The 12,485-nt window shown below is 35.7% G+C and overlaps 1 protein-coding gene across 1 annotated transcript; it reads right to left on the bottom strand.

Annotated features, from left to right (window-relative positions):
• Positions 1 to 2,300: 2,300 nt before the first annotated feature.
• LOC121420378 (prenylated Rab acceptor protein 1-like) lies at positions 2,301 to 11,705 on the bottom strand. Its single transcript, XM_041614984.1, has 6 exons — positions 11,485 to 11,705; positions 7,938 to 8,147; positions 7,399 to 7,496; positions 6,809 to 6,910; positions 5,174 to 5,255; positions 2,301 to 3,546 (listed from the first exon to the last, which is right to left on the bottom strand). The coding sequence occupies exons 1-6, from the start codon at positions 11,691 to 11,693 to the stop codon at positions 3,528 to 3,530; spliced, it is 720 nt and encodes a 239-aa protein (XP_041470918.1). The 5' UTR covers positions 11,694 to 11,705; the 3' UTR covers positions 2,301 to 3,527.
• Positions 11,706 to 12,485: the final 780 nt, after the last annotated feature.

Below are 12,485 nucleotides of genomic sequence, written 5' to 3'. Positions count from 1 at the left end.
AATTACTTGAACAATCAAAATTCTCTTAACAATTGAATTTCACCGTGTATCACATACCTTTATATATTCATTTGCTTAATATCCAAAGTGTATAAATACCGATGACTCTTTCTATAAATTTCAGGCTGAGATCGGGGTTTGATTACCTTGAAACATGTTCCGTTCATGAAATTGTGATTTTCTATTACTTTTCTTTTTAAATTTAAGTTTCCAAGTTAATATCATGTTGTTCCTTTGGTAATTCATCTAATATAAACTAGGTGGTGTTAGACCAAGTCGATAATAGATAAAAATATATGTATAGGCTTACTGATAATTGGACAAAGTGGTATGGGCTAATGAAAATTAGATAAAATGGTCTAGATGAATTTATAGTCAGAGTAAAAGTCATTTATTGACCATGGATATATGAAGGGACAAAATCGAAAGTAGACAGAGTGAGTGTAGAATAAACCAAGCAGGAATTTACCCAATACCCCTGGGCAGTTTCAAGCAAAAGTGGACATTTTCCAAAAAATTTTATTGACTCTAATTCAAATTTGGATCAAATTTTTCTATCAAAACTGATATGGAATTTCATAAATACAAAAGGGGAGCATAATTAGCCACAATTTTGTTTTCTTCCGCATCTCCTTATAGGAGAATCCGAACCATACAAGAAATTCTATACATGGGACTACATATCTTCTTCGTTTTTTTTTACTTAATTTCAATTTAACAGAAAACTATTGTTTGTTTTGTGAAATTTTCTTTTGGATAATCTGAATGTCATCATTTTACATCAAATCAAACAAAAAATTTAAAATATGAGTTCATTATATGCTGCCCATGAGTGGATAATTCTCATGTCACTCCATAACCGTCACTCAGTAACTGGGTATGGGTTTACGTTTTAAGTCATAATTAATGAAGTAATACCGGTACATCAATTTTTAATGCAATGCAGCATATTAAAGCTAGAACATATAATCCAATCAATAAATCAAAATTATGATAGCAATTCAAAATTCACAGAGTTTGAGCGATATATTGTTTTCCTCAAATATGCATGTCCATTTTGCGTCACTCCGTAACCATGATTATGAATATTCATACCTCATTAATTCAGTGGATCAAAATAATGAATTCTATTATTTTGAAAAGTGGGTTTCATCAACTACTGTCAGGTATCATTTCTTTGCAAATAACTATTCAAATATGGGTGATATCTGTGTTTGAATGCAAAAAAATTGCTTCTGAATGTCACTCTGTAACCGTGGAACTGCCCACCTACAATAAATGTAATAAAAGCAATGGACACAGCTTTCATCCCAAATAAAAAGATATATATTGTGTGTATTTTCAATGCAATATCAAGTGAAACATACATCAACATTGTCAAAAAGTGAGCCCATAATACCATGCACATTATTTGCATGAGAAAAATAAATTATTGATCAAACAAGCTCAAGGATGTAGCCAGTAGCAGCAATCATACAATTTATCTATAAAACAAACGATACACAGGTTCAAGTTTGCAATGTCATTGGTGATACAGGGATCTTGGTTATTCACAATGTCATGGCATAGCACTCCAAATTTGTGCCCTGAGCTTGTGGCACTAATGTAAATACCCTAAATTTCACTGTTTCGCCACAAACACATCCTATAATAATTAGAACATATAGTGAAAAAGGCAGAGCAGAATTTGTTTTACCATTAAAGCTATTGAATTTTATCATTTTTCACATGCATGTATACGTAATTAGGATGACATCTGAAAAAAATTAGATGTACACAATTTGAGGTGGATTACCTCGGCTTTAATTTAAATACAGGCCTACACTTTTTAACATAGCAAAATAAATTTTCATGCATTCAATTATAGATATTTAACATTATTTCATTAAATAGAAATGTCATTATTCATCCCCCTACTCTCATAAAATCTTCCCTACAATATCTTATACATCAGTATATTATCCATACTCCATAACATAATTTCTCATCAATTTGATGTCATACTAGAGTGTATATTCGTATAAATAGACATACTTACTAAACTCCATCCTTATCGCGTACACTTCACACACTTTTATCTATCTATGTTAGTATACAAATAATGAATGTTTATTGAGTGCAATGGACAGAATACTTCATGAGGTGAAAAATAAAATGATCCATTCAATGAGGCGTAGCCGAGTTAAATGGATCATTATTTCATCTTTCACCGAATAAAGTATCCTGTCCATTGCACAAATGAAAGAACATTCATTATTTGGTTTATATGACACCTAAAAACTTAATTTTTTTCATGTGAAATTTATGAATTTCGATGCAAAACATGCTCATGCAGTGCGAGTTCGGTCTGTTGATTTTTACGTCAGTACAACATGCATATTTAATTGTCTATGAGCTGCAGTCTCGGCGCGCGTGCAATGGACAAAATCGTATGGATCCAAAATTGCACGGTTGGAGACGTCACTGCAAAATGGGCTAAATGAACGATATCAAACAACAAGGATCTATCCAGGTGTCATATAAATGTTAATAAGTTATACTCCACAAGGCCGAAGACCACAGGTAGATGTTTCATAGAGCTGTTTGTAACTAACAAGCAACTTTACGCTCAACTGGTGATCCCTTCTTAAGCGCTAAATCAACATCAATGAAGATTTGGTGTGTATCCTTTTACGAGAAAGGATCACCAGTCATTCATCAAGTCAATTACAATAACAGCTTTATGAAACACCCACTTCATACTTTGCTATATGTATATAATTTAAGAAACAAGCTGGAGCACTTGATATAAACGATTAAGCTAGCAATTAACATCGACCAGTTTCAAAGATTACCTTTGGTCAAAACAGTTATAAAATCCCAGAATACAATACATGTTTAAGTTTGAATCTTATTTTATCAGCCTACAGTGAAAGAGTGTCATGCACTAAAAATCAGTAATAACATTCGACTTGTAAAGGCATGTTCAGATATGGCCCAAGGAACTGTTAAAAAGAAACTGCTAACATACATGTATTTGTGAAGAAAGTCAATGAATACATATAGGAGATAGGAAAAACGTCAAAGATGTTTTTTTATTTTGGAGGGGGGATGGGGCGGTGGCCTTGGACTCATAAATCTCTTCAATTGGATGTTTTTACAATTATTATTATTATTCAGTTCTGTTGCGCTATAAACAACATATAAGGAAACATTATTGCCCATCATATCTGAACAACCCTTTACACCGTTTTACTTCAGTTCAGCACTCGGAACTTATATTTGTGCTAATATACATACATATATATAGCTCTATAAAAATACATGTACAAGTATGACTTTATTCTGAAATGATATACAAAAACTACATATAAAAATGTCCTCTAAACTTATGTCTCCTCAGCAGTTTACATTGACAAAATCCCTTTCAATGAAAATTGAATAATCCCATAGCATGCAAGGTGTTTTCAATGTTAAGAAGCCTGAAGCTGGGTGAATCCATCAAACATATTGAAGGGATGTTATGAAGCATTTGGTTGTGAGGGACCTCATGCACTGCCGAATGATCTGCAAATGAGTAGTGAGAGAGAAAGTGAGAAGGAAAGAGGGAGATGAAGAGCAAGAGGGAGAGAGGAACAGAGAAACAGAGAGAGAAATAGAGAAAGAGAGAGTCAGAGAGAGACAGAGGGAGAGATAAAGAGAAAGAATTTAGTAAAGAAAAAGCAGGGGGAATATAAAAGGAAGAAAAGACATTATTACCTTAGAATTCCATGAAGAAGGAATGGATTTTTTTTACATGCAATGATTAAAGGAATGTGACAAAATTATTTGGCTAAAGACAGCATGAGAAATTATTACTATGATGAAATCTACAATTTATCTACAGTTGCAACACACACATATTTCTATGGCAAGCTGATTAATCATATAAATAGGTCACTTGAATTCGGTGTTGGTGATGGTGTTCAGTGTTTTGAGAGCACAGTGAGAAATGAAAATGGTTAAAGCAGGATATATAACATGATTGTATGAAGGGGGGGGGGGGGGGTATCAAGGTTTGCCATCTCACACATCAGACAACTTTCTTTGATTTTACTTGGCTTGAGAAGCACAGTACATTTTGTAACTGACAGATAAAAAAGACTGTTGGATAAATACATCTGACGAATTCATGACATGCTCTGAGGGGCTTCAAAACACAAGTCATTATGACTGATTGCACTGGCCAAAATGAATGAGCAATTAATCAGAGAAAATCAATTGTTTGATCGATAGGATAGCTGTTAGAAAATGGGATCCTGGGTAAAGGCTTGGAAGAATTTAAGATAGATTTCAATAGAGTACCACAGAGTGACGTCATCAATTTTCTTCTTTTTTGTTGTATTTTACCGTTTTTGGTATAATTGGGTTGAGCATGATGAAAGAAACCCACTACCCAAATTTGGTGGGGATCGGTCCATGGGGCCCAAAGATATGAACTCATGAATACATAATTAGCCCTATTGAAGTCAATGCATTATTGGCATGGTTCTAAATGTTATGAACCATGCCAATAATACATTGATTTCAATGAAATGATATCAATCCTTTAGACAATGCTATTAGTATTTTTATCAATCATTAGCAACCAAAGGTAAAAGTTATTCATGCATGCAAAGGGGTTTAGGTGATATTGGACTGCTATTCAAAATGAACAAATGTTATCTAGATCACCATAATAGTTACAACTATAATTGCCAAGTAAGCCTATTCTCAGAATATATAAATTTACATATTATATGATGTAAGGTTTGCTATCTTCTTCTAATTGTACAACATGATTAACATGAGCATGAATATCAAGGAAGATAGCCACATTTGTTACTGTGTTGAATCACTGTGACTCTTATTACATTTCTAAGTATGTATACTAAAAAACATGATAAACATCAAATAATAGAAATCTAAGAACAATATTATGCAATGATTTCTAATTTAAAAAGGCACTTTGTAAAATTCATTCGATTCTATACATTTGATACAGATAGTTGGCAAAAATAATATTTGGATCTTCCGGCAGTTAAATATATTTTGAATAAAGAAAGATCTTAGCAGCATTTAGTACACTATTGATAGATCATAGGCTTTCATGGGATTAATTTTTAACCCTGTATATGATAGCAAGGGAGGTTTAAGTTGTCATGGGGATGCTTACACTTCTTCCATTTGTATATCATCTAGTTGATCTTGTGGGTTGTAGAAAACAGCATGTAGCATGATGAAGAAGAACGAGGCACCTAGAAATCAAACAAAATAAGACAGTGTTATCAAATTGACTGAAAAATACTTATATAATATTGACTGGCCTTGAGGGGAACATCAAATATATTGCCAGCAAAAGAATCATATTGGCCCGAGTCTTTAGACGAGGGCAATATGGGTCTTTTAAGGGCAATATATTTGATGTTCCCCGAAAGAACAGCCAGTCAATATTTTTATTATCATCCAAATCAGATATCTAGAGCAAAAATCATGATAATGGGGATATTTCTTTTAAAAATAGAGTTCTATTGTGTCATGTTAATATCGGTCTAGGCTCTGCTCTTTACCATTATGACGTACTTGCAAGCGCTCGGATCCAGCGTTGTCTTTATTATGACGTATATTGTTGGTGGGCGGATCCTTATGAAGCGTATCTCTTTATACGCATCCACAAATTCCCGGATGTGAGACCAGGGAAAATACAAAGGTATATTTTGCTTCGTCTCTGCATGCAAAGTAAATACGCACACTGAGACTGAGGAAAATACAAACAATATACCTACCCTTCCCGATATTCAGAAAATGTAGGGCAATACGGTTTTGTAAATGACCAGCTCAGATGTCTGATACGGGTGATAATATGTGATCTGCCACCCCAGAACCAAGTCATCAGTAAATATCCAAAATAGAAGTTTGGTCTTCAACCATGGCTGTACACACCAGTTTCCCCCAAAAAAAATTTTTGAAATACTTCAATTTTTTACTGAATATACCCACAAATTTAACCGAAAGTTACAAAATGCAAAAACGCCTATATGACAACCTCGGTCGCTTTGCCCCACACTTTAAAAAAAAAAGCTCAGGCGTCCTGCCCCCTCCCCCAGCAACAAAAAAAGAATGTTTGCGTACGGCAATGTCTTCAACATGTAAATATCTTATCTGAAAAAAGATATAAGAGTTTCTTTGACACCTCTTCTTTCCTGGACTACTTTAGTTTTTTTACTGAGATTGCAAAGTGTGCTCATTTCATTTCATTGTTTCCTCTTTATTCTCTGATTTTCTCAATGAATAGACCAGTTCAGAGTTACCTCATGGGCAATTTTGATCAAATTACCTTTAATTCTGTCATTATGAAATACACTTCAGAGCAAGATATTATGTAAGCATTCCTTTCTACATAGCAGGATGCAAACATTGCTTAGACCAGGTGATAAGATTTGGACAGCAATGAACACTCTATGAAGGTATTCGCTGCATTTCTATTTTGAATTCATTGGCATGTTGTTATATAACTTAGCCAACTGTGAAATACCAGTAATAGTCGCCGGTGGATGCAAACTCTTGTCTTGTAGTCATGTGTTGGCATTGACACAAAAGGAGAGACTTACCGGTATCTATTTTTTTCTTCATGATCTATTTGAAACATAGAAAAGGAATTGGTCTTTGGTAATACTTTGGAAATAATCAAGTTTTTTGTTGAAATAATAGATTTTCTGATAGATGACCTATCAGAATGAAGGAAAAGGACAGTTTCTCTGGAAGACTTTTTTTTTTTTTGGGGGGGGGGCGATCTATGAGAAGTACATACCTAAAACCCAGAAGACTGCTGACCCAGCCCCCGCAAGGAAAAACAAGGGAATAGATAGCATTGCCACGGCACCATACTGCTGTACAAGAGTCAACTCATAACCTGATTAAAATAAGAAAATTGCAGTACATATATGTTAACACAATTTAGAATCCTGCACATGAACTAATATTTCTGATGTTCTTAGTAGCAAACATACAATCTAGGCTCCAAGGTTTGCAATCAATCGCTCAATACCAATAACCATTGACCAATCATGATCATCGTTGCATGCGCACTCTGTTTAAAATATTGACTGGGAGCCAATAAGTGCGGTTCTTCCATATTTGAAATTCATTGCAAACATTTGTGTTACGGAGCCCAGAATTAAATTCAAAATATATTTTCTAATGGCTTGTTCAAAATTTTGGTATTAATCATGTATTTCCCTTTAATAGTCACCTTGGTCAATATAATCTAAGGCACTTTTACAGTCACGCTTTTGAAAGTTATGTAAAAATAGAAACATGCACATAAATCTCTGACCTGTCGGAAATAAGACACATCTTACAATAACATATAGGCAATATTCACAGAGAATAAAAACTCACTTCCGATCTTGAGTTTTTTGCTCTGATTTTTGACATTGATCCAATAAAAGGCTCCAAAGAGACCACCAAGAAAGATGATCAGCATGGGTGATGTCATTCTGTAAAATTAACCAAAAAAAATGGAGAAAATAATATTATGAATTACCATAATCCCTGAAACTGATATAAGTCAACAAAGAAATAATCCATAAACTAACATAGATAGAAGTACCTTAGTTGATTTTAAAACACATCAAACATGCAGTATACAGCAAGACTGTGTTCAAGATACAGAAAAGATCATTATTACATTTGTAGTCACCGCTTCTGTACTATGAAAAAATAGGAAAGAATAGAATTATGATACAGTAATAATATAGTAGTATATTTACCCAGGGAAGCCACTTCAGTTCTGAAAACTGTTCTCCCAGCGGGCCCTGCTATTATTATTACCCTGTCCTATCATTTTTGGCTATTCTGGCTATTATCATTACCCCGTCCTACATTTTTGGCTAATCTGGCATACTTTTGAGTCAATTAATTTAAACTGTAGTACTTACATGCAGTAGATAGCAAGGATGATGAAAACAAAGAGATAATTGCTCTGGAAATGCTCGATATTTTTGACCACCCTTGTTCCAGCTACAGTGACTGATGTGGGCTTGGTGAACCGAGATGTGCTGATGAATTGGGACCATGGTTGTATGGTTTGACGACGTCTTGAAATCCATTCTCTTGCTGACGACCCTGATAGGTTCATTGCTGCCATGCTGCAAGAAAAAAAAAGGGAGATTGCTGATTGGTCAACCCTATCTAGTCCAGGGTATTTTGGGAGATCATATAGTGAGCTCTCAGCCCTCAGCTGCGGCCTGCGGGATCGTGATGAAAAATTGGCATGCAAGTTGCCTGGGATATAATCTTCAAATTGTAGTAATTTGATGCAAATTGTAATTAATCAATCATGCTAATATATGCAATTAATATGCAAAATCATAGTTTTTGCATATATCAAATCCCTAAATAAAGCTCCAGATGTCCTGATTTTTGGTGTAGGAACTCTTTGTTGTTTTCTTGGCAAATGTATGTGAAAAAATTGCAATATTAGATCAATTTCTTATATAGTAAACTGCTTTTTGCACTTCATGTATTTCATTGTTTTTTCAACCTTTGGCTTTTACATGTACATATTCAATATTATACAAAAATGATAATGTACTAATTGAGGTGTCATGAAAAAGAACATTTTCAAAAAAAAATTTGACAAAAAAGTTTGTTAAAATGAGTTGCTAATGAAAAGAAAACAACGGCTGGAAACCATTTGGTACCTAGTAGAAAACTGAACTCATGATAGTGAAAAATAACAACAAGTATTTTGCATCTTTTGATGAAATAAAATCTGAATTTTTCTTGCCACAATGCAAGACCAAGCCTTCCAAGGCAAAAATTATTTTAGGAAACTTGATAAAAAGTCATAAAAAGTCACTGTGACTATCATGCCATGGTACCACCTCATAAATAGGCTAATCAAAACGGACAATTTATGACAATCAAAACATTTTAAATTGTCAGGCTTGCTTGTTGACTGGCCCACAGATTGAAAAATGGCAATGGATACCCCCTAGATCTTCACTTTTGAACTAGTTTCTCCCCCCCCCCCCCCCCCACCTTCCTTTCTTGCCTCTTCTTCTTTTCCTGACCACATTTTCCTTCTTGCGTTTTCTGCTTTTCTCACTTCATCTTCTTCATCAATTTCCTCCTTCTTCTCTTGCTCCTCCTCCCTTCTGACCCCGTCAAAGCCTGGCTCTGACTGAGACTGTCTTGGACCATGACAGAGAGCTAGACACCGTTCTCACTACCATCCTAAACTAGTTTACTGGAATAAGTGGAAACTAGTGCAGTCATGTTAATGAGTGGAAACTAGTTTAACGTGTAATGAGAGCGATGGAAGCGATCTTCCAAACCGGTTCAGAAAACCACCTCGCAATTTGTTTTGAGAAAAAGTGAAGAGACAGCCGAAGCCGCTTTCGGGAACAATCTTCGCACATTTTCAAGCGCCCTAGTCGTTTTACTCCACACTGATTGCTTTAAGTGTAATGTGGAATAACAACGCTGAGGTTTCAAATTTCATGCGAAACATGTCACCCCACTGAGAGTGTTCCCATAATATAGCAACTACACCAAAAGCTTCGGTCTCTGTTATATTGGTCGTTCTGCTGAACTCCGGTAACGGTTGGTTCCACTCACCAATTACAGAGATCAAAGTTCGAACTCTATCTGTAAAGGGACTCAATGGCCATATATGTTTATGTATTAACTTGGGATAAACCAGGAAGTGTGAGTTGCACGACAGTAGAAATAATTCACTGTTTTCCCCCTATTTAAGTTTACTTTTTCCTGTTTTGGTGCATTTCAGGCCAAAATGGAATAATAATCTCTAGTTTGACCCAGTTCTTTTCATGAAATAAAGACAAAAATCAATGAGCGCTGCTGGGGATTTGCTTTGTTTAACCCCTAATGGCGGCTGCACGATAGCGAGCCATCTGTGTATGAGGAGAAATAAAATAAATGTAAAAAACTCCTCGAAACAGACAGATGCCAGCTGTCTGCTTTACTTGAACTTGAAGTAGGCCTAGTTTCGAAAACCACTTTCGGTGATCAAATGAGATGGGAACGCGAGCAAAAGCAAAGCAGGAAATTAGCGATGCCGTCTAGAGAACGATTTATACTATAAATTTTAGTAGGGCCTACCGGTATTTGTGAAATAATTTTTTATATGTAATAAATAATAGATAAAAATTATTATTTCACAAAATTTAATACCCGGTACCGCTATACCGGTACCACTCATGGTTTCAAATCGTCTCGTGTGTGAAGGATTCATATGCACCTGGTGCACGCGAATCTTTCACACCATTTTTACTAAAATAACTATGACTTTACATCATAGCTATGAATTATACTTTTTCTATAACACTTACCGAACCATATGGATCGTTTGTTGAATTCTCTTTGCTGTTTTTTTTAATAAAATAAGAGCATTTTTCGTGATCTTCACGTAGATGCCTCTTGATCAGCGTTGATATCAACTTTTGCCTAAAGAGGGCGCGATATTATTCACCAAGCCGGTAGGCACTTAAGAACCAAGTTTGAAAGGATACTCGTAAAATTATGTCACTCTCGCCGATGAATATTCATTAGATCGTGGTCGTGCGTGTTCAATACACACTGAGTGCATGCATGCAGAGAGTTTGTATTGAACACGCACGACCACGATCTAATGAATATTCATCGCGAGAGTGACATAATTTTACGAGTGTCCTTTCAAACTTGGTTCTTAAGTGCCTACCGTACCTTTGTTTACGGTGGGTATTACGGTGTTGCAAGCTAGCTGCATTCTAGGCGATCAGCATTATTTTCTTGCTCGTTCAATCCACTTTCATCATCATCTTGTCAAAAGATGGCGTACTTTACCAATAAGTATATACATGAGATGTAACCTGTTGATTTTTGGTACCATTTCCTATTACGCGTTGACTTGAATTGAGAATGTTCGAAAAATTGCTTTTCGATTGTTGTTTGCGTACTTTCCACCGCAGTATTAAGGACGGATCAAACGGAGTATCCTGGTTGAGACTTGGAGGTAAGCGATAAAAACAGTTTTATAAATAATTTCCAATTCATTTTTTAAAAAAAACTTAAACCATTAAAAAAGAAATCATTAGTGGAGAAATACTGAAACATTTGGCGTTTTTTATTCCCTCACATTCGTGTGATGAATGAAAACGTCAAAGTCCACTATGAAACCACATGCGTTGTGCGTTAGTATTACTATTACTAACCTCGCATGTTGTGTGAGTGTACCGGTACGTGATTATAACAAGTAATTAATTATTTATAATCACGTATCAAATTCTAGCATTTGTGAAATAATAATTTTTATCTCTAAATTGTTCTTCAGCTTCAATCAAGGCACTGCACTGCCGGCTGCCAAGGTGTCCCCGATGCCGAACTCTTGGGCATCGGGACACCACCCGGCAGTGCATGCTTTGTCTTTGAGTTGTTGACTTATCCGTCGGTGCGCTGAGTGAGTGACGACGTAAAACTTACCCAGTGTTTTGTAGGACAGCGGGCACATCAATGTTTCCTTCTAATTTGATGTCGCTCATTTTACTTTCAACTTCACTCTCTGTCTCTGGCTCTAACACAGGCTTTTTCTCTTCCTCCATTGACAGGAAGGTAAACAATGCAAAAAATGTATGACGGAAAAAGGGCGATGTCAAAATTCTCTGCCAACGCAACAACTTGATGTTGATCATCAGTAGCTAATTTATTTCAGGCTTTCTTGATCTTTTAATATTTGTATATATATGACTTTAAATATATGAGTGAAAATTGCATCGTGCAAATAAAACATTTTCAAATATAATGTAACATTTATCTTGCTCTCATTGTCCACAATTAACCTTTTTTTCAAAAGTAACATCATTTATACATTTTTATCAAATACTTTTTATCAAATACTCCAAATGCGTTGGAGTAAAGCTAAGTACCTTAACCCTAAACCCTAAGTGGGCCCCGGAAGCGCGTTTCCGTTTTACACCCTGGCGAAGGCATTTTCCGGAAAAGTAGCCAAAAAGCGACTAGTGAAGAGTCTACACACGTCGCTGGTTGCATGCAGCGTGCGACACAGGCGAGTCCACCACCGCATGCAATTTGCACAGTTACTGATCAGAGCACAGACTGCACTTCATGTACAGAGAGAGTGGCAGTCAGGAGTGAAATCCGAACATGCTTTTGCAGTCGCGTTGTTAGACAAAATCAAAATAAACAGATACTTCTAATGGAAAGACAAATTGAAGTTTGATTGATACACTTAGAAGCTGCCGAAAGATAGATATAGAAGACTGATAAATAGAGACAAGATAGACAGATAGATAGATAGAAATAGAGAGAGAGGGAGAGAGAGAGGTGGATAGATAGAAAGAGAGAGAAAGGGGGAGAGATGGATGGATAGATAGATAAACAGAGACAGGGGAGAGACAGAGAGGTCGATATATAGAGGGAGAGGGGGGAGAGAGAGAGAGAGAGAGAAGGATAGATAGATAGAG

This window comes from Lytechinus variegatus, chromosome 8, assembly GCF_018143015.1.
Source record: "Lytechinus variegatus isolate NC3 chromosome 8, Lvar_3.0, whole genome shotgun sequence".
Lineage (NCBI taxonomy): Eukaryota > Metazoa > Echinodermata > Echinoidea > Temnopleuroida > Toxopneustidae > Lytechinus > Lytechinus variegatus.
The sequence above is the reverse complement of the archived record's forward strand: the minus strand, read 5'-3'. Positions and strand labels throughout refer to the sequence as shown.